Source organism: Crocodylus siamensis, chromosome 10, assembly GCF_052110815.1.
Source record: "Crocodylus siamensis isolate JL-2025a chromosome 10, ASM5211081v1, whole genome shotgun sequence".
Classification (NCBI taxonomy): domain Eukaryota; kingdom Metazoa; phylum Chordata; order Crocodylia; family Crocodylidae; genus Crocodylus; species Crocodylus siamensis.
In genome coordinates, this window is record NC_143404.1 from 15,184,692 (window position 1) to 15,212,251 (window position 27,560).

At 44.6% G+C, this 27,560-nt stretch overlaps 1 protein-coding gene across 1 annotated transcript in view; it reads left to right on the forward strand.

Moving 5' to 3' along the window:
• SH3RF2 (SH3 domain containing ring finger 2) overlaps positions 1-27,560 on the forward strand; it is a 72,897-nt gene that overhangs the window by 22,126 nt on the left and 23,211 nt on the right. Inside the window, exons 3-5 of the mRNA XM_090064219.1 lie at positions 13,110-13,379; positions 15,926-16,021; positions 19,945-20,259. Of these exons, the coding sequence (XP_089920345.1) occupies positions 13,110-13,379; positions 15,926-16,021; positions 19,945-20,259 (681 nt within the window). The remainder of the gene's footprint in view (positions 1-13,109; positions 13,380-15,925; positions 16,022-19,944; positions 20,260-27,560) is intronic.

Here is a 27,560-nt window from a genome sequence, read left to right on the forward strand (position 1 = left end):
GATCCCCTCGAAACTCCATTTTTCAGTTAAATTACAATTCATAAAAAATATTACCCAGCACTAGTGAAATCAGTGAAGAGAATACAGTTTTGGTATGATTTCCTCTCAGTCTGTCTTCAACAAGTAAAGTAGGGGCCTGGGGTTCTGTATCACCTCTTTTTCGACCCTACATACAATGAATCATAAGGTCTGTGGGTGACATACCTCTAGTTCAGTGTGGGGCTTCCAAATGAGGAGCATTATAGACAACCTTGGGATTGTTATTACTTTACTTTTCTGACAAGATGAAAGTAAAGGAAGGCACTTCTTACTATTTTTGCTCCCTGAATTTTCAGGGCAAGTAATAAGTCCCATAAGATACAGAGATTCTTCACTACCTGGGCAAATAGCAAGCAGATTAACTTTATCTACGCATCTCCTAATGTATGGTCAACCATTAACTCAGACACGCTATATGCATAAGTGAACAATCCTACTGCGGAGATACAGGGTGAAGGCATTTTGGCTACAGAACAAAGCAGCACTAAGGATCATTATTAACTCCAAAATATTTAGGTCAATTAAGTTTTGCAATTGATTCCAATGGGCATTTGAACTGCCTGTAATGCCGTATGTGGGCTCAGCTCTGTAAATCATGAGGGGGGTAAGACCTCTGCCCCAAGGAATTTACAATCATCATTAGATTCTGCAAACTGATTAAGGAGCAACGGAGACATTAGCATTGAAAGCGAATAGCAAAAGTGGCGAGTTGTAAGAAGGGACTTGGACCAAGGAGACTAGTAGGTGCTAGAATGAGGGAGACGTGGTACCAGACATATGGAAAAACACCAACGTGGGGAAAAGCATTGAACGTTGAGTAGGAGGAGAGAAATGAAACTTTCAGGACTGAGGAATGAGGGATGGCAACATGAGAAAGAAGGTGCAAGAGAAAATGAGATGAGGGAAGAAAATGAAAAGAAAAAGCTTCAATTTAACCTGGATGGACAGAGGGAACTAGAGAAGGGGTGCAAGGGGGAAGAGACACATTCAGAACAGGAGAGGAAAAACTTGTTCATTTGTAGCATTTGGATATTGCTGGTAAGGCCAGAGAGAATAAAACTGACAGAACTGATCAGTATAGGTATCAACATGTAACAGTTTGGACAAGGAGGAAAGATGGTGGAGACACTGCAAAGGAAGAACAAAAATTGACAAGACCCTAAATGGGAAGAAAAGGATAAAGAGGAGCCAACGAGGTGAGCTTGGGCTTCAGGCAGAACAATCCATCACACGTTCTTATCCACACAAGAGGCTTTAGAAAACCTGAAGTGTGGGAGCAGCATCTATTATGTCCCGAAAGGATACAGTACAATCTCATAGACGGAGCATTAGAAGGACCCTGGGATGATTCTGACAAGGTTAGGCAGGTCACAGTGACACCAAGTAAAAATAGCAGCTAGAACAGGAGATGCTGCCTCGAGATGGTTAAGGGCCTCGGAAGCAATTAGCCAAACAGTTCTCTCTCCCATGGATGGCCTCAGGAGGCTTCTATATGCATTAACCTCAGACACTAGTGCTAACTGCAAAGGAAGCAAATACTTGCGCTCCACCTGCAACTCCCCACAAACCTGCTCCGTCCTACTGCGAGTAGGTTCCTTTCCAACCACTCTGAAACCCCAGTTTGCATAGTATGGACATTTCAAACTCACCCACTTCCTAGGGATTGCCTCGCTTAACAGATAAAACATTAAGATAATATATTGCTGCTAGGACTCCTTCTTCAGGATTACTCCGCCCAGCCCGTACCTCTTCTTTCCTAAGATAACCACTCCTACCTCCCATGTATGTAGGTACAGCGATGAGTCAGCTGACCCACTCGTCAGCAGACCCTACTTAACCCTTTTCCAGCAGAGCCAGATATTTCAGTCAAACTTGGTCAACCAGCCCTTAAGAAACTTTGGTTGGGTATCACCGTTTGTTTTAAACGAGTTTCACCCACTACTTATAAAACATAAATCCAGTGTTCATGAGACCCTAAAAGGACCACAGTCATACAGTGTTACTGGAGCTTTCTTCAATACCTGATGTCTCTTTCCAGACATGAAGGAGACAGGAGGATTTCAATACACACACCACTGCAAACAGATAGAAACAAAAACAAGAGCAGCGTATATATATGTGTGGGAGTGATAGGGAAATCTCTGGTTGTAGAAGTTCAGAAGTTAATGGATACAAGAATACCTCCTAAAGCTTAGTCATTTGTTAGGAACAAATTCTTATTTCAGCATTGGATATGGATAATGTATATGACAGTTTCGATTCATCTTTTAAGATCACTAAAGTTTAAAGACTGCATTCGTAAGTATATCTGATGGCTTCTGTGATCATATTAAAACTTGATCTTTTGTTGAGGACCATGATATGGATACAGTAATTCAACCTTTCTTGGGCTTTGTAGTCACAATATCTCTATACTTAGAATTAAACCCTATTTCCCTCAGATACTTCAGACCATTTTTGTGTCCAGATTTGAATATACATAAAGGGAACTGATAGGTGCTTCAAGCAACATCCAAGCGAGTCTTTGCAGCTATGTGTTATCTAAAGGGATAGTGACAGTTACTGTAGGCTCTGGACATTTTTATACACCTTGAAATTTGAAACACCAGAACCGTATCCCACAAACATCAAGTACTTCAGCCTTCTCAACATCATCCAGCATTTGGTGTCCATGCTCATTTTGTAAGGGAACTAGACATCCCTTTGTGGTCCTCTTCCTTTGAATATGTTCCTAGAATCTTTTCTCCTTGCTTTTTATGCCCCTTGTTATTTTGAAAATTATTTTGCACCTTAACCTTTCCAACTTTACCCTTACATTCTTCTGCTATCCATTTATATTCACCTGTTCCACATTTTGTAGGACTTTTTATCTTTTTGATATTCAGGTCAATGACGAGCTCCTGAATCAGCCATAATGATCTCTTCCTAGGCTACCAGTCTTTCCTCCACATCAAGATAGCTTGCCTCTTTTGAGAACTGCTAGGCCTCTTACTCTGTTTTACCCTTCACATTATCTTCTCAAAGAGATCCTACAGTCAGGCTCCTGGAGAAAGGGAGGAAGGAAGTTTGGGGCTGCATTTGGAACAGTGATTCTTCAAATCTTAACTGCTTGAAAGATGCATTTCCAAGTCACCTTGGCCAAGTACAGAGGTTCAAAAAGCCCAAGGGGAAAGCGCTTTAAGTTTTGTGTTTTACTCCAAAGTGCCCTAGGTTAGGTCAGGAGGGAACAAAACAGAAATTCACCCTTCTGTGGGTGAGGGGCGGAACAGGGTGCCTGCTCTGGCCAAGGCCAGCATATTGGGTGCACTGGAGCACACCTCCCAGCAGCTGGGCCTCCCCCGATTGGCCGGTCTGGGCCCCTCCTTAGCCCTGCCCACTGCCGCCCCCTCCCCCCAGTGGCCACCTGTCAGTGGCAGCGGGTGGGGGGCAAGAGGGGGAGAGACAGGGGCAGGGCTACGTGACAGAGGCATCTGCTCCCCCACTAGTGCACCATGCCCAGTGAAAAAACCCCCACAACCTAGGGATCGTGGCTGCTGCGATCCCCAGGGCTCAGGGTGTGAAGTCTCCAGACCCTGAGGATTGCAGCTCCAGCAATCCACAGGGCTTGGAGGGAGTGAAACCCCTGGGGACTATGGCTGTTGTGATCCCCAGGGCTGGGGGTACAGGAAACTCCAGGCCCTGGAGATCACAGCTACAGTTTTGGTGTGGGAAACACCTAGGGCCAGAGGATCACCACAGGGGTGATCCCCCCACCCCAGAAATGTGGGGCTGACAGAAGCTGCGTAGGCTAGGTGGGCCAGGCAGCAAGAAAGGGGGGAAGCTCCCATGGTGCAGGGCCCCCCTCCTCCCAGATGCCAGCTCGGGGGGCCGGGACCAGAGTGCAGGGCTCTGTTCCCCCCCCCGGTCAGAGGCAGTGACTCTGGGTACGTGGGGCTGGGAAGAGGGGAAACCCCCATGGTGCCAGGCCCCCCTAGCTAGGCAGTTTCCAGCTTGGGGGTACCAGGGCTGGGGTGGGGGAACTCCATTCCCTTGCCTCTCGCCCCTCCCGGCTGACAGGCAGAGGCAGAACACAGGGCTGGGGAGCACACGCTTTGTTGCCTCAGTTCGGCTGGAGCAGATGGCTGCTTCAGGGGGCCACAAAGCACCCTGGGATGCTGGGGGACTTCAGGGAAACCTGAGTTGGGAGGGGAGCTGGAACAGAAGTTCAATAGACCAGTCTAACCCAAGATGATTAAATCTGATGCTCCATCCGTCCAGGTCCATCTTAAACTCAGTTTCGCCATTTTGAACCCAGTCTATGCACACTGAGCTTCTGTTCTGTTACAGATTTAAACCAGTTTCCAATACTTATGCTGGTTTGTGTGTAATTTCTAGGCATATTTGCATTAGGCAATGAACTCCTGACTGAAGTAAGCTGGTACAGTTTAAATGTTGTTGAGGTTTCTTCATTACTTTTTCTGTTGCACACATGCCCCTCAAGTTTGACTCAGCCAGGGGCATGTTTTCACCAGTAGCACAAATTATCATACAAAATTACTTAATTAGAACTAAACATTACAATTAACTGCTTTGAGTTTCAAAACACTTTGAAGATGTAAAGAGTTATAGGTAGGTACCGAATGACGTTCTTCCTTTCGTGTCCTCTGCTAAGGACAAGTGATTAGTTATGCTTTGCTAGAACATTCCCTTCCAAGATCTAGGTTACTACTTCTGATCCAATCCAAGACTTGGGGAATTTGAAATACAGTCTCTCTCTTGGATCTTACCAACCTCCCAGAAATGGGTTGGGATTGGCTGGTTTATGACGTGCCTTGAAAAACCATGCTTTTCTACCTACCTCATAAGCAGCAAGACATATTAGCTTGATTTGCATTTTTATTTCTCTTTGCGGGAAATAGAAGTATAACCTTTCAGTCTGTTTCATAGTTTCATAGTAGCTAGAGTCGGAAGGGACCTAGGTAGATCATCTAGTCCGACCCCCTGCCTTAGCAGGAAAGAGCACCGGGGTCAGATGACCCCGGCAAGGTGCTCATCTAACTTCCTTTTAAAAATCCCCAGGCTAGGAGCCTGCACCACTTCCCCTGGAAGCTGGTTCCAGGCCCTAGCCACCCTGACTGTGAAGTAGCGCCTCCTAATATCTAATCTAAACTTACCCTCCGCCAGTTTGTGACCGTTATTCCTGGTCACTCCTGGCAGCGCACGGGGGAACAGGGACTCCCCCAATACCTGCTGATCCCCCCTGACCAGTTTGTAGCAGGCCACAAGGTCCCCCCTTAACCTTCTCTTGTGGAGGCTAAACAGGTTCAGGTCCCGTAGCCTATCCTCATAAGGCCTGCCCTGCTGACCCCTGATCATACGAGTGGCCCTCCTCTGAACTCTTTCCATATTGTCCACGTCCCTCTTGAAGTGTGGCGCCCAGAACTGGACGCAGTACTCCAGCTGCGGCCTGACCAGTGCCGCATAGAGGGGGAGGATCACCTCCCTGGACCTGCTCGAGATGCATCTGTGGATGCATGATAGGGTACGATTGGCCTTCTTGACTGCCTCCCCACACTGCCGGCCCATGTTCATCGTGGAGTCAATGACGACTCCAAGATCCTTTTCCGTCTCCGTGCTGGCAAGAGGAGAGTTCCCCAACCTGTAAGTGTGGTGCCGGTTCTTCCTCCCCATGTGCAACACCTTGCACTTATCAGTGTTAAACCCCATCCTATTCTCATCCACCCACCGTTGCAACCTGTCAAGGTCAGCTTGTAGCCTATTGCACCCTTCTAGTGCACCCACATCCCCCCACATCTTAGTGTCATCAGCAAACTTGAACAGGGTGCTTTCTACCCCCTCATCCAAGTCACTGATGAAGATGTTGAACAGTGCAGGCCCGAGGACCGAGCCCTGCGGAACCCCACTGCCCACGTCCTTCCAGGTCGAGAAGAACCCATCCACTACCACCCTCTGGGTGCGGCCCTCCAACCAGTTGGCGACCCATTTGACCGTGTGGGCATCGACACCACAGTCTCCCAGCTTTTTGATGAGGACAGGGTGAGAGACAGTGTCGAAAGCCTTCCGGAAGTCCAAAAAGACTACATCCACAGCAACCCCTGCGTCTAAATTTGGTGACCTGATCGTAAAAGGCCACCAGGTTGGTCTGACAAGACCTGCCACTGATAAACCCATGTTGGTTGCCCCTGAGCATGCATTCCCCCGCAAGGCCCTCCTGGATGTGTGCCAGGATAATTTTTTCAAAGAGCTTACCCGGGATTGAGGTCAGACTAACTGGCCTGTAATTTCCCGGGTCCTCTTTTTTTCCCTTTTTGAAGATAGGGACCACATTGGCCCTCTTCCAGTCCTCCGGCACCTCGCCAGAACACCACGAGTGCTCATAGAGCCGTGCCAGGGGTCCCGCAATGACCTCAGCCAGTTCCTGTAGAACCCTAGGGTGAAGATCGTCCGGACCAGCGGACTTGAACACGTCCAGCTTCTCCAGAAGTACCCTAACTAACTCCTCGCTAACCCTTGGCCCAGGCGTGTCTCTCTCGGGGCCCGAGGGGGGCCCAGCAGGGAGGTGGCTGAACTGGTCCCTACTTAGGAAGACAGAGGCAAAGAAATCGTTAAATATGTTAGCTTTGTCATCTGGCGTGATGACTAAGTTGCCCATCGTGTCCTGCAGGGGCCCCACATTACCCGGGACCCTCTTTTTACCCCCTATGTATTTGAAGAAGGACTTCTTATTGTCCTTAATCCGGGAAGCTAGTCCTATCTCCAACTCTGCCTTGGCCCTCCTGACTGCCCCCCTACATCCTCGGGCGACTATAACATAGTCCTTCTTGGCGATGACCCCATCTCTCCATTGGGTATATGCCTCCCTTTTAGCAAGGAGACATTCCCGGATGCTCTTAGTGAGCCATGGGGGTTTATGTGCCCTCCTGCTCCCTTTGACCCTTGTTGGGATTACCTCCCTTTGGGCATGGAGGATCGTCTCCTTAAGGAGCAACCACTCACCTTCGACATCTGATTCCCTTCCCCTCTGGGTCCTCAGCGCTTCCCCAACTATCCTCCTTAGCTTGTTGAAGTCAGCCCTCCTAAAGTCTAGGGCTGTTGCCTTGCTGCAGCCCTTTGCCACCTTACGCTGGATGGTGAATTCCAGCAAGCGATGATCACTGTCTCCCAGGTGGCCCATCACCCGCAGCCCCCTCACCAGGTCATCACCCGTGGCCAGCACTAGGTCCAACAAGGCGTCTCCCCTGGTGGGACTGTGCACCTCCTGGGTTAGATGGAGGTCCTGCAGTCTGGCTAAGAACCGACGTGAGCGATCAGACTTGGCTGACTGCTCCTCCCAGCAGATGTCTGGGAAGTTCAGGTCCCCCATGATGACCACATCCTTAGCCCTCACTGCCTCTGTGAGCTGACCTAAGAATTCCAGGTCGAGCTCTTCTCCCTGGTTGGGAGGTCTATAGTAGACTCCCACCGTTAAGTCTCTCTCCCCTGGACTGCCTTTTACTGTAACCCAGAGCACCTCAGAGTGCCCCCCCTCTACCCCCATGCTAATTAACGAGGAAGTATATTCCTCCTTGATGTAGAGTGCTACTCCTCCACCTTTCCTTCCTATCCTGTCCTTCCTGTATAGCCTATAGCCCTTGACACTCACCGCCCAGTCATGCGATGAGTCCCACCACGTTTCTGTGATCCCTACTATGTCAGGGCTGGTGACAGCTAGGAGGAGGGCGAGTTCCTCCTGCTTCTTCCCCATACTTCGAGCATTCGTGTAGAGGCATTTGAGGCCTTCAGCGGTTGTGCCCACTGACCCCCTAGTCTCAGCAATGCCCCGTCCCCCAACGCTTACCTGTTTCTCCGTTTTGACCATTGGTCTGGGCTCGCTGGCTGTTGCTGGGCCTGGTATCTCATCGTCTCCTCCGCCCTCATCTTCCCCCTCCCCCGACGAGCCTAGTTTAAAGCCCGCCGAAGGAGGTTCACCAACCTGGAAGAGAACACACGCTTACACAAGCATTTAGACATCAAATTTCCACTGAAATCCATTTTTACATATGAGGAAGGGGGTGGCGCTTTAATTACTGCAGTAATTAGACCACTCTAATTAAAGTGTCCTCAGCATCTTGTGCATCAGCGTCCCCATGCTTCAAAATGGCAATGGGGGAGCTTTAACAAAAGCTCATCAAACGAGCTTTCGTTAAAGCACCCCTGCCACCATTCTGAAGCACAGGGATGCTGCTGATACACGAGATGAGGAGGCTGCTGAAGCATGCTAACTAGCATTGGTGATGCATAGAGGGTGCACACAGGTGCACGTGCACCCCCTGAGATTGGCTGTGCACCCCCTGGAAACACTGGCATGCTGGAAATGCACTCTAGGGGACTCCCCCCCCAGTTGGCGATTAGCTGCTGAGGGACCTCCCCCCCCGGCTTGGGAGGCACCAGTCACCCATGCTAACTAGCACACTCCAGCAGACTTGATTCGTTACAGTGTATCGGAGCAACCTCCCCACACACATACAGGCACCCAATAGGAGGTAGCCACTAAAATTATTTTTTTCTAAAAAAATCAAGTCTGTGAAGAAAGATAAAACCATGAAAGAACACGTGGCTGTGTTGTACTGTAGTCCACTGCATCAGCTCTGCCCCCGCAAGACATCTGGCACATTTATAATAGGCAAGAGAAAGCAAAAAGGCAGAGTAAAGAGCAACACTGCACTGACAGGGGCTAGTAAACCTAATAGGTCTTTTCCATCTCTAGTTTATCTATGTACATCTTTATGTCCCAAGAGACAAATTACATACCAAGAGCCAATTTCTAAGTTACATCCCTATTCAACAAAGCTCTTGAGGATGGGCTTAATTCACAGTGAAGTCAGTAAGACTTAGGATATGCAGTACTGTGTCACGTACAGTTACCTGAGCTAGCTCTGAACAAGCCAGCTTGGATACCAAAAGCAGAGTAGCTGTGTTTGCAGTGCTCCACTCACCCTGCTTCTTAGCAAAGTTAATTAAACTGTTGCACTGCTTCCAGAGCTAGCTCAGGTATCAGCATTATGCTCGGCAGCACCCCTCCACCCCACCCCAGCCTTCCCCTTCAGGTCATACCTGAAGCCCTTTGCTGAATTAGGGCCATATAAAATGCTTTTCACCCCAATGGCAACTATGCAAGGGTGGAATTGGGCCCCCAGATAAAAAGATGAGCTCAGAATACTTGCTTTGGAGAGACAAAAGTTTTCAGAAGTGAAAGGAGCAAACATGCCCTTCAGAAGCTAAGCTGTTGAGCTAAACTCTCAGGGGTAAGAGCACTGGTTTAAAATGGCGCTAAGCTTCAGTTTTGACAAGTTGCGATGGTGATAAATGTGGGAGGGCAATTTGGTGAATCACTAAGTGAACAGCTAAACAGGATTTAAAAGGGAATACAATTTTCAGGTTAATTTTTTTAAAGCAGTTTAGCCTTTACTCACTTTCACTGGAGAACAACAACAACAAGCCCACACAGCAATCCTCCCTATTTTGTAGACGAGAAAGAGAAAGTGGAGGAAGGGAGATAAAGTGATATGGTTAAGGCCATCCACCCTGTCAGTAGCAGAGACAGGCCAAAAGCCTAAAAAACGGTTGACAATGAGCTTTTCTCACAGTGTTTTACAAAGGGCAACAATATTATTAGTCCATTTTACAGGTGGGGAAGCTCAGGGTCAGAGAGGGAGGGGAGGCTGACTCGTCCAATGCCACCCATGCAACTAATAGTAGAGCTGAGAATTAAACTTTCAGACCTCAGCTTGGCCCGGCAGACTGAGCTGCCGCAGGAATACTGATGACTATTTACCATTAATGCCTGTTGAATATCATGCGAGAAACAAAACAGAAGAATCAAGGAGCAGAAACAGAGGACTCCAATTTTTATATTCACCCAACAGAGTTAAGTTTTGTTTGTATTTTAAGCCAAGGAAAGTAAACTGAGTTAAGAAATAATGATGATAGCTAGTTCTTATGTAGTACTTTTCTCAAGCTGCTTTACAAAGGGCAACAATATTATTATCCCCATTTTACTGATGAGGAAGCTCAGGGTCAGGGAGGGAAAGGGCACGACTTATCTGAGGCCACCCAGCCAACCAATCGCAGAGCTGAGAATTAAACCAGTTTCTCTACTTCAGTGCTTCTCAACCTTAACACTCAAGGCACCCCTTATTGTATCCAAGGCACCCTCTATAACTTTTGTGAATTGAGCTGCACCCCAATTCAAAAACTGTTTTCTTATAGTGCTTACCTCCTTGCAGAGAGGCCAGGCAAGGGAGTGGCCAGGCAGGGAAAGTCTGGCTCTGCCCTCATCTACTTGTCTTCTCACACCTAGAGCCTGAACCTGCCCTTATCACTTTCCACTTGATTATCTCTTTGCACTTCCTATGGCACCCTTCAAAGGATCTCATGGAAGTCCCCAGCATCCTGGTTGAGAATCACTGCTCTAGCCACTGGGCCACAGTGTCTTCCAGTCCTAGAGACTCAAATTCACCATTTATCTACAGAAGCAGCATAGCAAGTACAGTAGCACTGGAAAACATATTTGCCTGCCCCAATGTCCCCCAGCATGCCTCACTCCTCACCTGGTAAGGTAACATCTAGAAAGCAATAAGAATTATTCAGTCTTTTACGGTCCACACAAGCCTTAGCCTCCCACCACTACAGCATCAGATCAAAACTTGATCTTAGCCCACAAGAGGCCAAGAAGCGATCTAAACAGCTGGAAACACCCAGAGCAGTAACAAATACCATTACAATAATTTGGCTCCTGGAAATACCTATAATGAATGAAGAAGCTTGGCAGGCTGCTTTATATTTAAAATGCAGCTACTTTCCATATACAAAGGTGCAGAACCTGAAGAATTGGATGGGTTAACCCAGGACTGTAGAGACAATGCTGAAAGAAACAAAAGGGCTTCAAGACTTTCGTTGATTCTGCCTTTAGCATTAGCAGTGTCATTTAACACTGATCTGAACTCCAGAGCTGAGGAGATGGGAAGGCAATCCTGTTTTGTGATCCTAGCAACATTCTTTCTACAGCACTTAGAAAGTGATTGCAGAACTCACTCAAGGGTTTTTCAAAAGGTCCTAAACATTTGAGGTTTTATTAAACCTGATGGGCCCAGCAATGAGTAAGTGTGGAGACTGGATGCTATGGAACCTCTGCAGAACCAAGGGAGCCCGTATTACCATAAATTCATGTTTTTCACCATCTCAGCAGGGGGAGGAAACAACATTCACACATACATACATTTTTGTATCACTCCAGCTCCTCAGCTCCCATTTTTATGGTTTTCCATTACTTCAGTGGAATCCCTAGAAGGAGATATTGGAAACCCAACGATGGCTGTAGTGCCAGGCTGCTCTGTGGGCACATCTACAGAACGCATAACTAGAGGAAGTCACGGCTGCAAGATATTACTGAATTGAGTAGGACTCAATTTATAAATACTAACTGTCAAATTATAAATATATACACATAATAAGAAAAACATCTGAAGCTATACTAGCTGGGTAATAATTCATAACGTACCCACAGAAATCCTCTTTCACTTTATGTCAGGTGAGGAAGAAAACCCTCCCATGGGTGCAATGCTGCAAAATTGTATAACACAGGGTTTTTACATGTTCCTGTAAAGCACTGCTGCAGATTGGGTTCCGGGTGAGCTGGACTCTTGGTCCAATGCAGAACAGGAATTTCTACATGGAATACAAACAAGACTTTGTTAAAACAGAATTATTAAATGCAAGGCCATTGGATTTTTGATTGCTGTTTCTAACTTCACTCAACCCACTGTGTCTAGGGACTGCAGAGGTCTATTGGCAGTGCTCTTACTGTAACAGACTTTTTACAGCACACAGAGTGAAATTTGCTCTAAGCAGAGGGGCAGTGCAAAGTCTACATGCTAATAAACCAGTTGCCTTGTGGCTACAATAGAAGCCTTAACCCTTCCTACTCTCTACGCCTTTTTTTGGCATTTCAGCCATATGTTAAATGGTGCAAATTACATTAAATGCAAATGTCTGCTAACTGTAAAAGGCATTTCCAAAGAATGCACTATAATATTTAATAAAACTGCCCTCCAGGGGTACTTCCACCAGCCTCTGACACAAGCCATCCCGACAACGGTGTCAAGAGCTGCACAACTGGAACAGTTGCATAGGGAGCACACATCTGAGCTTATCTGCAAGACTGCTTTCAAATTGTAGCTCTTGGGGCAGGGTGGTGAGGCCAGTGCCAGTTCTGGGTCTGACTCAACCATCCAGACAATCTGTTGCAATGTTTTTTTAATTGAATTTGTTGGAGAGGATAAAATATGGTCCAGGTTAGTAAAGTAGATATTTTAGGAGAATTTTGTAGTTTTACTTGGAAGACTTTGGAGGGAGAAAAGGTACCAACGTTCTCTCAGCTATTCCAATTTCAGTAAATGTCTCCTTTCCACTCATATTAAGAAGATAGAGTGATTGTATAGGGTCAGGCCAAAGGTGAGACTAAAGGTTACTAGTCCAGTAACCTGTCTCCAGCAGCAACTATTAGCAGTGCATTAGACTATTAGAAACTGTGCATCCACCCCATGACACACCCTTGCAGTCACCAGCAGGAGGTTGCACCTCTATACTGCATATCTAGCAAACCATATTGTGTCCCAGAATGATTATTTGTAAAAATATAACTTAAATGCATAGTCTAAACACTAGATAATACAATACTAAAATGGTGGGTACATTAGCATAGGAATATTGTGAGAGGGGCACAAACTCAGAGAGACAGTTAAGCCCACTGTAGAGATTAGATAAAGAAATTCATTATTCCTCACATTCCTAAATATATGAGAGGCCAAGGTTTGCTCTTAGCCATATGGGGTCTAAGAAAGAAATTATTACTCCTTCAGGCCACAGCTTCCCTTAGAAATGACATCAAGATGAAATGACATCGTCTACCATGACACGTTAGGAGTCACGGTAGACCACCTTTTTTTGGTCAACCCAAACAGCCTGATACGTGTTCACTTTTGTGTCAGCTAGTTGTGGGTGAGTGTTAATGTTTGTTCCTTATCCTGCAGGTTCCACAGGCCAAAGCCTTATATTCCTACAGGGGACACAACCCTGGTGAACTGCGGTTCAATAAAGGAGATATCATCATGTTGCTCCGCCAGCTGGACGAAGACTGGTACCTAGGAGAGATCAACGGAGTCAGTGGAGTTTTCCCAACCAGTTCTGTGCAAGTTATCAAGCACCTGCCACTGCCACCACCCCTCTGCAGAGCACTTTACAACTTTGATATGAGAGACAGAGATAAAAGTGAAAATAAGGACTGCTTAACTTTTCATAAGGTAAGTCCAACCATTGCCACTGTATTAATACTTGACTAGCTTCCTCACTATGGATCATTTCATGATCAGATAACTTTGCAGCACTTTTCATTTGAAGATCTCAAAGCTCTGTACAAATATGAATTAAGCTTTCCAACATCTCAATGGCATAAATCAGTTTTAGCATCATCCCCATTTTATTCATGGGTGAACTGAGATAAAGAAGTTGAAGGTGGGATTTTCAGACATGCCCACCATTGAAAATACTACCTAACCAGGTGACTTGCCCAGAGACACATACTGACATTTGGAAAATAAGTGCTAGCTTGACAGAGGTCCAAATAGAACCCAGGACTCCCAATTCTGAACTCCCCATTTCAGCTTCTCCACAACATTTCTTTTATCAATCAATAAATAGTTGACTTCAGCTGCTATGCACCATAACACAAATTCTGGGAAGGTTTCCTTGAAAGATACTTAGCAGTTTAAAAAAAAGCCTAGAAGAGCTCGAGTCGGGACACAGACCATCCATGCACTATTAGCATATTTGACCATTTACCAAGAATACACATTACCCAAGCAACAGCTGTATTTGCCATCTCTATGCATTCATTCCTTGTTAGACATTTTTCATGGTAACAACAAAAAATCAGTCAAAATCAAGTATGGCATCATACCCTATAGGCTTCAGTATCCTATCAGAAAAATCAACAGTTATTTCTTTTTATTAACAACTCCGCTTGGACATCGTAGCACTGTTGCACACTGGCAATGAGAACAAGCAGTACTCCAGAGGGGTTGCTGGACAAAGTAAAGAGATGGAGGGCTGTGTGGAGGAAAGCCGGTATCTAGGAGTCAGTCACATTCATACTAGAATGAGGAGGAACCAGAAGAGAAAGTCAGCTCTTAACACAGCAGCTGCTCATTTTAGCATCACCACTTTAAAATGTGGTTTCTAATCTTGCTAACACTAACACCGGGAACACGGGAAGCCAACATCTGATTTAAACTGCAGGCTCTTTCCTCTGTTTCACGCCGTCTGGTTTTGTTTTCTTTTTTGCTTTATTTGTCTTTGTTTCACTGCTTACTCATTCTGTTTATTTGCTTTTGGAGACAAGGCTCATTTCTACTCCTACAGCAAAGTTAGCACATGGAGAGTTATCATACATATAAAACAGACAGCTGCTGCTTCAGCGAGGAGAGAACACGCTCACTCACATCCCCGCGCCTCGCAGCGCTTGACAGATAGCTAATACGGTATGTTCTGGCTGATGGGTTGGACCAGCTACTGCAGTGACCCTTCAGCAATAACCAGCAGGCTACAAAGAGGGTTAAAACTTGGCCTTTTCACACCCAAGCTTGGTGGGATTCAAGGCTCAGCCAGGGTTGGGTGAAGTCTGGCAGCGCCTCCTCTCTGCAAAGGCAGATGAGGTTCTTTGGGTAAATCCGATTTGAGTTGGTCTAATAAAAGAGATCGGATTTACCCAGAGAACCTTGTCTGCCTGTGCCCTTAGACCAACACGGCTACAGTCTACTCTCTGTAAACTGATTTTGCGCTGTCGTAGTAAGGAGAACTCGAACACTGTGCTTGTGCTAGACCTTTGCTTGAGACAATAAAGGGGTGGCCGTCACGATCTGGTCCTGGACACAGATGCAATGATGAGTCGCTGATGCTACTAAAAGATTTAGCCAGAGAAGGGGCTTGATTCACCCTCTGCTCTGGACCTTGTGGAGTCATTTGTGCAAAGGGAATAGAAAATCTCTACTAAGTCAGATGGAGGTTTTGTGTACACGCTTTGCATGGATGATGAAAAAAATGAGGGAAAAAAAAAAAAAAAAAAAAAGCAGGAAAGCAAATCGCAGCCATTCTACTCTTAGAACCATTGAATTCAAGTCCAAAAAATTTCTAGTTCTTTAAAAATAATTCAAATTATTTTAAAAAATAAAGGATTTTTTGTGCATTTTCTCCCTGGTGGTATTTTAAGTAGAATAAATAAATATATACTAAAAATAAAGAGCGTTTGATTCCAGCTGGGTTGCTTTAAAAAATGGACATGTCCAAAGGGTTTCTCGCCATCATTCCATACAAAATTTGTTTTGCTTCAAAGTATTGTAACCACTTCTGCTCCAATAATATTAGGATATTTCGGCACAGTTACAATTTCCTGGAAACTTATAATGGTCAGTTCTGTGCATAATTAAAATGCCAATTTCCATTACTTTATCTGTAGTTTTAAAAAAGAATTTCCACGTGACAAGTCTTAAAGCTTGCCATCCAGTCCCTTTATTGTCTTTTTCAGGTCCTAATTCAGGCACTCATTTGAGTTAAACATGAGCTTAATTCAAGTTAAGTGCCCTGCTGAAGAGAAGACTTAAATATGTGCTTACAACTAATCACATGCTTAAGAGCTTTGCTGCATAGGGACTTGTGTTCTCTACACTGGACACGCCACTGAGGCTTCTTAATGAGGCTGGCCTGTGGGCAGTACAGAGTAAACTCATTTTCACAACAAATATCCACCTACTCCAAAAGAACAGTTTGGTAACAACATACTCCTGCCTTTCAGGGTGATATCATCACAGTGATCAGCAGAGTTGATGAGAACTGGGCTGAGGGCAAGTTAGGTGACAAAGTAGGGATCTTCCCCATCTTGTTTGTGGAGGTAAGTACAGTATCTACAAAAACGCTTATTTGATACCTTACCTCAGTCAACCATCCAGACCTTTTTCACATTTCCTGAATTGCGTGACATGTTGCATGGGGTTTGGGACTCCTTTATTTTGCATTATAGCCCTTCTAAATTAATTTAGTACTGGTGAAAGGTGGTTCTTGTCACTCAGGGTGACCAGTATCTCTCTCACTTACCCACAAGAAACAGGAACCTCATAAGGCCATTAGCTGTACAAACTTCCCTGATATTTGTCAGTGTATCTTTCACCCCTAGCCCAGAGCAACAAATTTGCAACAAAAGAAGCCACTTAGACTTCATAGCCATTCACTCCTTGGCACTGTGCCGACACAAGATGGATAAGGATTACGCCTGTGTGAATAGGGAAGTATTTGATTCAGATTCAGCCCATTCGGAGGACAGTGATTCTGATTTGAAGATTTGGATCACTGTCCTGAATCTTTTCAACCGAATCAGCTTCACAAGATTCAGCACCGATTCGGATGGGCCAGGTAGAGGCAGGCATGGCCAGGCGGCTGCAGGTTCTCTCACAGCTCCTCTGGCTGTGCGTGCCTCTCCCCAGGTGGAGGGGAGCTGTGCCCCATGGCTGCCCTGCCCAAACCCAGCCTTAAAAAAAAAAAAAAAAGCCCCACACTCACCAGTTGCAGCAGCAGTGATTGGGGCCCCTGGGCACTCATGGCAGAGCCCCCCCACACACAGTGCAGGGCAGTGGGGGGCAGCAGGGATTGCCCCTTCCCCCCCAGCTTGGCACCAGCGCAACAGCAGGTGCAGCATGGCTCGGCAGGGCTCTGCATGCTGCCTGGGAGCTGAAGCCGCTGGGGCCGAGTGCTGCTGGGCTTCAGCTGACAGATGGAGCTGCCCCAGCTCTGAGGCAGTGTGCAGTGCCCTGCCAAGCCACGTGGCACCCACACCATGGGGCAGCTGCCATCCGAGTGCCAAGCAGGGGGGCTGATCCACGCTGTCCCCTGCTGCCCTGCGCCATGCGAGGGTCATCTGCCATGAGCCTTCAGAGGCTCCAATCGCTGCTTCTGCAGCTGTTACTCACACTTCACTTTTGTCACCTAGCTTTTAAGTGCCAGGAGGCCAGGTCGGGTGAGGGATGGGGCCAAGCAGGGCTTCCTCCCATGGCTTCCCCAGCTGTGCCCGCCTCTGCCCCAGCAGGGAAGCCATAGGGGCTATATCCTGCTGCTGCACGCCCAGCTGGCACGGGGGTGGGGGGGAAGAGAGGCGGGCACGATGCAGGCATGGCTCGCTCTGGGCGGCAGCAGGGCATAGTTACTGTGCCCACATCAGTGCTGGGAGCAGGGGCTCTGCCCTGTCGCCACTTGCCAGCAGAGGGGCATGGGATGTGGGTGCAGCAGCGCTAGGAACGGGGGCTATGCCCTGCTGCCACTTGCCCCTTTCCACCTGGAGCAAGCCTTACTTGCATCCCGCCTTCCCCCCAACCTCTTGCTGGGAAAGAGGCAGCAGGGCAGAGCCCCACTACCAGCACTGCCATGTCTGCATCCTGCACCCCTCACCCCAGCTGGGCAGCTTGCTCCAGCCTGAGCCCAATCCCTCCCTCCTTCACGCCTCTTCCCCACCTCTCCCCCAACCCCAACAGATTTACCAGCTGGAGGCAGCTGTCAGCTGCCCGTTTAGTCTATGGCCCAATCTCCAAGTCAGCCAAATCGATTCAGATGCTTCAAATCGATTCGGAGCTTTTACTTGGTCTTCCAATTCAAAGATTTCAATTCAAAGATTCAGTCCCCAAATCGGGCCTCCAAATCGAATCAGCTACTGAAGCTTTGCACAGCCCTAAGGATGATATCTGGAAGGATGTGGATTTTGTAATGTTTATTTTGTAAAATTTATTTATGGAAAACGTGCGTTTTCATCCCAGTCAAACATTTTCCCAAAAATGACTTTTGGTCAAAATTTTTGTTTCTGGTAATGAAAAATCTCAAAAATCAAAGTTTTTGGGGAGTAGGGACAACATTTACCCACACTTTACTTTTGTCACCTAGCTTTTCTATTGATAAGAAGAAAAAAAAAGTAGCAGAAAGTGGCTCCCCTTCCCCATTGAATGAAATAGTTCAAAAGTTTGAAAGGTTTAGTGAAAAAAAATGGAAAATTTCAAACAGAACAAAAATACTATTTCCAGTTTCCCCCCATAATTTGAGCTCTTATCAGCTCTGTTAATAATACATTTCCAGGGGGAGCTACAATGAGAGCAAACAAATTACTTTTCCATAGGCCATAAAATGTCACCACCACCCCGCACCAGATCATATCAGAGGTGGTTGTTTATCGCATTATCACTCTGCTTGCCCATTTAGTCTTTCCTCACCCATGAGATTCTCCATTTGTTGCTGAATTATCACTAACAATATTCCTATAGTTTAGGCTGAGATGTAAGTGGTAAATACCACCCAAAAAAAAAAAAAAATCAAAATACTGAAAAATAAAAAAAGATTGGATTAATGACGGGAATATTTATGCATGTTATGAGTCCATCATAACTTTATATATATTAAGACACAAGTAAAAAATATTATCTGAAATTCTAATATCTTTTAAACTGTTTCTTCATTTAATGAAATGATTTTGACTCAAGTAATTACTTATTTGAATCCCACGTAAGTGGCAAGTAGTTACGTATAGTCATATAAACTCACTGAGACATTAGAAATTAATTATGGGAAGGGCCTGGGTGGGGCTAGTTTGGGGGTGTAACACTTATTAAGTCTTTGGATTTACAGTCAGTGCTCAGATGTGTCACCCATTTTTTTCAGGTTATGCTAACTCACGTAAGCAGTTCTAGCTTTAGGCCTTTTATAATAATTTATGGGAATTAAAACAATACTACTTAATATTTATACACATGCAGTGCTCTCTTCAAACCATTTTTTTAAGTGAGGGGGAGGTAAATGTAAAAAAAATCCATGCTTTTCAAAAGATGACATTGTAGAGGCAACTACCTACTTCACATTAGACTAATCCTTGCTCATAGCAGGAGTTAAGTTATTGCTTCAAATGAGTGGGTGAAAATCTCAAAGTTTTGTAATTCTTTAATGTCAGCAATAAATCATGATTAATTTCTTTGGCAGTCATCATTATAAGAAATGTTGTCACCACATGCCCTTTGCTAATGTTGAGGTGATCAGCAGTTTCAAAGAAATACTGTTGAAATGTAACCTCTATGGAAACTCAGGGTCCAACCTGGCTCCCATTAAAATCAACAGTGAGAATGTCAATTTTTTCAGTGGGAACAGGATCAAACGGTCAATGTGTTGTTCAGGATTAATATAACTGAGTGGATCTGACACTGCTCAGAAAGCTAGCGTCAATGAGGATTTCTCCATATTAAAGCCTCAGTGTCAATTGTAATATTTGACACCCTGTTGCAAAATGCAAGCAATGCTGCCAAAATAAAGCTGTTTAAGATGTACCCACATGTCCATTATAATTTAGTGGTAAATCTGTTATAATGTGCTACTGGAGTCGAGCAAGGAGGGAAAAAAATCCTCTGAAATCCATTCAGTATCATATTCACTTCTGCAAGTGTCAGATTTTGATCGGAAAGGAGGCTGGACCTTCCTGTGAGATTCTTAGCTAAGAGGAAACCAGACACCCAGGCTCAATGGGACGATGTGCCATCAACAGATTTCTTCAAATCCATTTTAATTTGGTTGTCAGCTTTGCATCAATAATTATGCCTCTGGGAATTGTCACTGCAAAGATAGAAAGGGAAAAAGCTAAGCCACGTGATGTACTACAATGTCATCTTCAGCCCAAACTCATCTCCTCGTTTGATAAAGGTATCAGGAGACAAAACTAATGCTAACTGGGTGGGGGTTTACAGAATGCTTAGCTTCCGAGATGCTATCATCAAGCTTCCCTTCACTCTCTTCTAGTCGAACACTACTGCAAGACAACTCCTACAGACAAGTAAAAGTCAGTTTAAACGTGCGTCGCCCTTAAGAATGTCCTCTCCCAAAGCAAGAGTCAAAGAGTCCCCAACTTTCCGCAAGGTATCAGAATCCAGGAGGAAAAGCCTGAGACAATTCTCTATCACAACTGCCTTAAACACACTCAACAGGATTGTCCATTCACCCACCGACCGGCAGACTCTAGAAATCAGCTCACCAGTGCTCATCAGCTCCAGTAACCCAACAGTGATAACCCAGAGCAGCGAGAAAATGGAATTCCCTTATGGCACCCCAGTGCAAGTAAGTGAAAACCAGTCATGCCATTGATTGCAAGGCAGATAATACCAGCACTAAATTCATAATATTACACCGGAAACTAAGTTCTTAGGTTCTAGGTGGAAACATTTACTATTCAGGAAACAACTTGAAAAGCCAAAGCCCAAGACAGCATTAAACAGTTTTTAAAGATTTATGTTTACAGGTTTGCAGGTATAACTGTGGCACAGCTTACTGGAGCTTGGGCACTTTGTAATGCAACAGGTGATAAAGGTAAAAGATTCCTTTTAAGACTTGTACGTTGTTAACAAAAGGAGGATAGAGAGATGAAATGCCAGCGCTAATAACGCCTACAAGCCAGTATGTCATCTGTGGTGTCAGGGTATTTGGGACTTCCTCCTATTGAAATGGAAAGTTTTGCCTCTTGAGTCACAGGAGCCATTGTGACTCATAAAAGGAAGAATAAATTATCAGAATGACTGCACTTGAGTAATTCACGTTCTTAATATTTTATCTTTCCTTTTTTGCTTTTTTGGTTAGTTGCAGAGGTGGAGGCTGAGAAAAAGAGAGGGTTTGCTTTAAAAAAAAACCCCACACACATTTTCTAGTTTGGAAAGTGTAATATGGAGTGTGCATTTCAAGGAAAATTAACTCAGCTTTGGTTTATTAACAGATAAGTGTATCCATTGCAACTACACACAACTGAGTGCACTCATGCTGTGTGTGCCCATACATGCTGTAGAATCATAGAATAGTAGGGCTGGAAGGGACCTCAGGAGGTCACCTAGTCCAACTCCTTGCTCCAGGCAGGATCATACCTGGTCAAATCAGGTCAGTCAACTATATGGATACTTATGCAACCATATAGCCAACATAGGCAGAAATCAGAGCCAACAAATATAAAAGGCAAAGATAAAAACAGTGATAGTCAAGTTCAGAAGTGCCATTTCAGTCATGTAGGCTCCTTTTTAAGCTATCCCTTCCTGGTCTCGGGTTGTACCTGGTTACAAAAAGGTTCCTGAGGCTCCATTTAAAAGCCTGTAGCCTGAGGTCCCTATACTGCCAAATTAAGGGATAGCCTGATTTTACTGAAGGCAAAGGGAGTTTTACTGTTGACTTCAATAGGTCCAAGATTTCACCTTCAGTGACTTCAGTGCGGGGTTACCCTCTGTAAGGAAGGACCTACAGAGCCAGGCCCCAGGTTATTATGCTAACGAGAGTTAAAAGCCCAGATAAATTAATGAGAAAACTGCAATTCCTTGGGGCCCTTTTTGACCGTGATTGCTTTAACAGACCTTTCTCATGTCCCTGTGCTTGAAAGCAAAATGTAAAACTTCATTAATATTTTCATGCATTTAATTTTTTCTGGCTTGTTTCCAAAGCTCTAGGAGCTTCCCAGCATCTAATCACTTAACTGAGGACCTGGATAGATGTCACATTTGACACCAGTATAAAAGTTGATTGCACCAACGTACAAAGGAACAGACACATAATGGGAAGCCCCTTACTGGTATATCTGACATGAATGCTGTGTAGAATCACTCCAAAGAAAACAGGGTTAAAAATCAATACAGTTACCCTGTTGTCCATTAGTTCACAGCTTATCTCAGGGTATCTGATTATTCAAGGCAAATAAGCTATTACTTGCAGCCCCACTAGTTTATGTAATAGCCATCTGCTGAATTCAGCTACCTGGGAACAGCTGCACGTCTGTCCATTCCAGATCACAAAATAAATTTAATCAGCATACATCATTACATAAGCTTCACCCTATATTTCACAGTATTTAAAACAATGCCTTTATTCATCAGTTTTTCTCTGATAGCAAACACAAAGCACTGTATTTAGTCATGTTACAGCACATCACACAAATCACTACATAAGCTGCAGCACTTCTTACCATGGACTGTTGCACAACAACAGCACACAAATGCCTAATCTTTGGAGGTGTTCAGCACCCTAATCTAGGGTCTATGCCCATAACTACATCACACAGTTATGCCATCTTCTTCTAAATGGATGGCATTTATCATGCAGGAAACTCAAGGAGTTGTAGCTGCATCACAAACCAAGACTGTCCTGAGCCTGGTCAAATTTGAGTTGAAACACTGCAGTCGTTTTATTAAACTAGGCTGACCTTTGAAACCAAGTTCTCTCCTTGGTGAGAGTCAAGAAGTCCCAGATTCTCCCACTCGCATCCACTTACTAATTGAAGGTCTTCACATGTATCCTCACCAATCGAAAAAGAAAGAGGGTTTGTTTAGATTTATGCGTGATCTGTCATATTCAAGGTAGCTCTAAAAGCTTTATAAAGCTATAAGCCAGCCCCTACCAGTGTAGTGCCAATGCAATAAAACCCAGCAGGCATTTTGTACTTAGGAGTGGCTTGCACAGGGCCTTGGTGTTAGATCCTGTTTTATGTGAGGGGAAATGAAGCCTTACAATAGAACCATAATTCAGTTGAAATTGTATCATGTCTCATGACCCCAGTATCATTTTACAGACAACATCTCGCTGTGAACTATTGTCAACAGTCTAAGCCATAGAGCCCATAAGTTAATTTGTGGCCTCATACTGGCTCTGAATTTTATCTAAGCCATCTTTTATTCTAAAAGGTTGCAAGGTGGTTGTTTTGGGGTCGGGGGGGGGGGACTGAAGAGAAAAAGTCTTGATTAATTTTTGGTTGTTATTTTATTTTGTTCACCTGCTCTGGGTTTGAGCTGCAGTATTTGCTGCTAAAAACTACCCTGAGCTGCGAAGTTCAGATCCAGGTCTAGGTCCAGATCCAAACTTCAAGTGAAGATGTTTTCTGTTTTTACTGTTCTCCAATAGTAATGATAGCCTAGTCAGTCAAGAAAGATATAGACAAATTTAAAGGAGTCCAAATAAGAGCAACAAAAATGGCCAGATCTAGAAAAAAAAGTGACATATGAAAGAATTGGGATTATTTAGTTTAGCAAAGAAGGGTCATTTAAAAAAAAAAAAAAAAAAAAAAAAAAAGCAGTCGACAAGTTCAAAAAGGGTTGTTATAAAGAGGATGGCAATCAGTTGATCTGTGGCCAAGTAATATAATGGGATGAAATTTAACATAGATTTGGCATAGTTATTTTACCGAGATTTCTTACTACGAGGATTGTTATGCACTGAAACACATTGCCTAGAGATCTGTGGAATCTCTACACTGGAAGTTTCTAAGTGCAGGTTATTAAAACAAACATTTGTCAGAAGTGGTTTAGACAGATACTATCATCCTGCTATGACCAGGGTGTTGGACTAGATGACCCCCTGAAATCCCCTCCAGTCCTGTTTTTTTATGATGCAATGACCAGCCATAAAAATAAAAGTAAATGTCCCAAATTTCTCATATGGCACTACGACATAATAAAGAATGGAAGAAACCCATTTGATTACAATAGAAATTGAAAGGCTGATATAAAGGATAATGAGTCAAAAAGTCATAGACAAAAGTTTAGTGTTAACAATCTGAGATTAGTTTTCCCAACTGGATGATCTCCTTTAATAATCTGACTTTAATTGTGGGTTTTGAGACCTTTTGAAAATCCCACTCTTTGCCAATGGCACAACATGGGAAGGAGAAAAAGCAGGGAGAATTGTGTGCATTGTTACATTACTCCAGATTAATTGTGCTCTATTTACAAGTAAAGAGCAAATGTCAGCCTTGCAAACTCAGGGAACCACAAGTCAAGCTGGGTCCTTTCATGACTGGCGGCACCAGGCTAGAGGTCTTCCACAGATCAATTTACATTGATGGTGCACTCCTTGATCCCAATTAAACTTGCACAGTTGGAACTGATTGGAACTTAGTAAATCGTCTGTAGATGATGCTTCAGAAGGAGCTGGATCCACTGTTCAGCCTCTCTTGCACAGAAGACATAAAGGCTAGGGACAGACATTACACATAAATCAGTTTAAGTGACCAGAAACTGGTTTAAACCTGTAACAGAACAGATGTTCAGTGCACATAAACCAGTTTGAAAATGGCTAAAACCAATTTGAGATAAACCTTAACTGATTTGGGTCAATCTGGTTTATGCAATGTCTATCCTAGACCCCTTGCAGACTCCCCCAGCATCCCAGCATGCTCTCTGGGCTGGGTGGGGCTGTCTTCTCCTCCCCTCTGCTCCCTGGCTGGAGCTCAGCAGAGACTGCAGGCATCTGCAGGGGGAAGCCAGAGAGAAGTCTGTGTAAGGCAGGGAGGATGGGGCAACCCCTGCTCCTTCCCTCCCAACTCCCTGCTAAGCAGGGATTGCCCCATCCCCTCTGACTTACACAGACTTCTCTCAGCATTAGCTATGCTGGCTACAGTCCATACTGTGGCAGACAGGACAAAGGCAGAATAACAGGTAGCTGGTAATGTCCCTCTGTTTTTCTCTTAATGGGATGATAAACACTGACTTCAAGACAAATGCTTTATTATCAATTCCCTGCTGGGCTGGTCAGGTGCTGGGGGAACTCCCCCTTATCAGAGCATCCTGCTGGGACCTGGCCACACCCCACTCAGCTCAGCATTGTCTAAGGGAAGGGAGGGCTGCTCTAGTGCACCATCCCCACCCCCGCCCCCCAGCTTCTAGCCTGAGGCACTGCAGGCATGTGCCTACATTTCTCGGATGTCCATACAGTTACAAACTGATTCAGCCTAGCCAGGTTAAACTAACCTGCAAAGATTGAATCAATTCAGGCTCAGGCTTTTTGAATGTCTATCCCTAGCCAAAAAGAGTAAAAACTTTTTTCTGTCACTGAAGTCAGCAGGTAAGGATTTGAATGCATGAAGGGAATAGAATGACTGATGTGGAAGGTGCTGGTTTTCTGTAGTCATATGCAAAAAAATATATATTTTAAGCCTACTGCTGAACTTCATCTGACTCAGTAACTCTGGAACCGGCAGTACTAGTTTACTTCAGCTTGATTTGTCATTGCACCAATCTGCTTTAACTGACAGCATTTATTTCCTTGCAATAGCACTGGAACAAAGGAGATAAAAGGAACACACTCTGCATGTTGCAATGTCATCTTTGTATATGCAGCCACAAAAACAAAGCTAGAAATACCTCAAGCAAATTCACACATTAAATGGTAGCACTTGAATCATGCCAAATCGTGGGCTCTAGCAGTACAAGAAGCTTGTGTATGCTCCTAAAAGCAAATCACAATAAATGAAAGCAGGTCCTTCATAGGCCTATGATGTTCCATTGTTACATCCTACTGGGAATTCCAGCAGACTCCTTTCGAATCCTCCGCCTGGTCTCAGTTGGCAGCTGTTGGTCTCTGCATAGCCCTGTTAGTCTCATCCTTTGTTCTAATGCCTACTTGGAACCGTTTGAAGCTTTTCAGGATGCATTTTCACATTCCACTTAAGATATGCAAAATGCTTTCACATCAAAGTTGGGAGCTGAGACTAGATTTAATCTCTTTCCAAGTTTGAGGGTGTTCAGACCCATCATTTCATACTGCAATGCATAAATAGTAGCACTGGAGAACTACATTCTCATGCAGAATCTCTGCCACCCCAAACTTTAGAGAAGTACCGATCCGGTTCTGAGCAGGAAAAATGTATGGAAGCAGTTGATTTCAACAGTATTTCTGAAGTAGTTGTACTTGTTTCAGCAAAGTGAGTAGTGAGCCTATCATTTTCTCCAGCAGCTCTCAGACTGGTCATCTCTGCCCGTGTGTGTTCTCCTTGAAACAGCCATTTGCTTCTTGGTTCGAATTCTCTACAGTTCAATCAGCTGCTAAGTCTCTGCTCACAACTCCACTACACAAAAGGTTTTGTACATCTGAGTCACTTGAAACCCCACTGCAAGCAATATGAAATTTCAGAGAGATTTTCAGTATGCTGGATGAGACTGAACTATTTGTTGTAAGGCTGTAAGAAAGGCTTTAAGAGACTAAATCTTTCCAGACAATGATGCAAAAGGTGGCTAGCCTCATCTGGGGAGTCAGAACCTAGATGAAAGTTGTAGCCCTTAAAAGGGGGAAAGACTGCACAAGTACCATGTTTAGAACAGATGGAGAAGGAATAGAAGATGATGCAATATTCACCTGAGTGCCCAAGTCATGCTTTTTGTTGAAAGGGAAGAATGATCTGAGCAGCAAAGATTCATTTTAGAATGAAAGATAAAAAATGAAAGCATTCCTATGCACACAATCACCTGGATAAAAGCTAAGCACCATGACAGACTCCCTTTCTGGAAGCAAGGGAAAGTCCACACTCGGGTATCTGAGTTTCCATCTGAAATGCAAAAAAGGTAGAGAGCGCTCAACGTCCTGTTTCCTCCGCCCTACCAGCAAATGTGAAGCTTTTCTCTCAGGAATAAAATAAATGCCCTGAGTCAGCAACATCCACAAACCCTGATTTTCTCTGGGCAAGTGCTCACCCTGGGCTAGAACCAGTTGTCCAGAGTACATCTAATGGTGAATACTGGCTTTTCAGGCAATGCCACTAGTTTCACACAGTGCCTAAGATGGGGGATCCAACAGTGAGTTTGTAAGACTCATTGAAACAAAAAGGAAAAGCTGTGGTCAGGTTTTCAGCAAGCAGACCTTGGGCAGAGGAGGCAAAGCCTCAACTTGTGAAAGGAAGGCAGTTTGGCCAGGGGACAGAAGAAAGACAAAAAATAATTAAAGTAACCAGAACTGGAAAAGATACCTTAATTGATATTCAGTCTCTGAATCCATTTCTTATCCAGGACACCACTTTCTAGACAGATACTCCAGTTCATTGCTGATCAAAAATATAGGGAAAATTATATAAAGCTTCATGAAACATTTGTTTACTTTTTTTTTTTTTAAGAAACAACTGTGATTTTCCATTTTTTCAGTTGTCTTTACTTGCATTGTACCTGGCCTAAGTTAAAAGGCCATGAGATTTGGTATGACCCAAGAACTTTTGCTTCGTCCTGAAGATGTTGTCAGCAAGTTTCTCCTAGACAGGAGTGCCACAATCTCTCTCTTCCCCCCTGTTCCTATTCCTGAGATGGGTTAAAGAGGTGGAAGAAAGGTCCAGGCTCAAAATAAGGGCACAAAGGAAGACCCTCACAGCATCCATAGCGTCTCCCTTGCTGATTCTGTCTCCAAGGGAGAGATGCTCCCTTGAGGAATGCTTGTAAAGTCTCCCAAAATTGTTACACACCAATTGCCTGGCATTGCTATTATTTCAATCCATAGAAGGAAATGAACTGGGAGAGGCTGGTATCCAGGTTGTAGCCATATTGGTCTAGAGGCAAAAGGAATCAAAACTCGTGGTAGAGGTGATCTCTCTTATTAGACCAACTAGATATTTGCAAAAAAAAAAAATCTTTATTTGC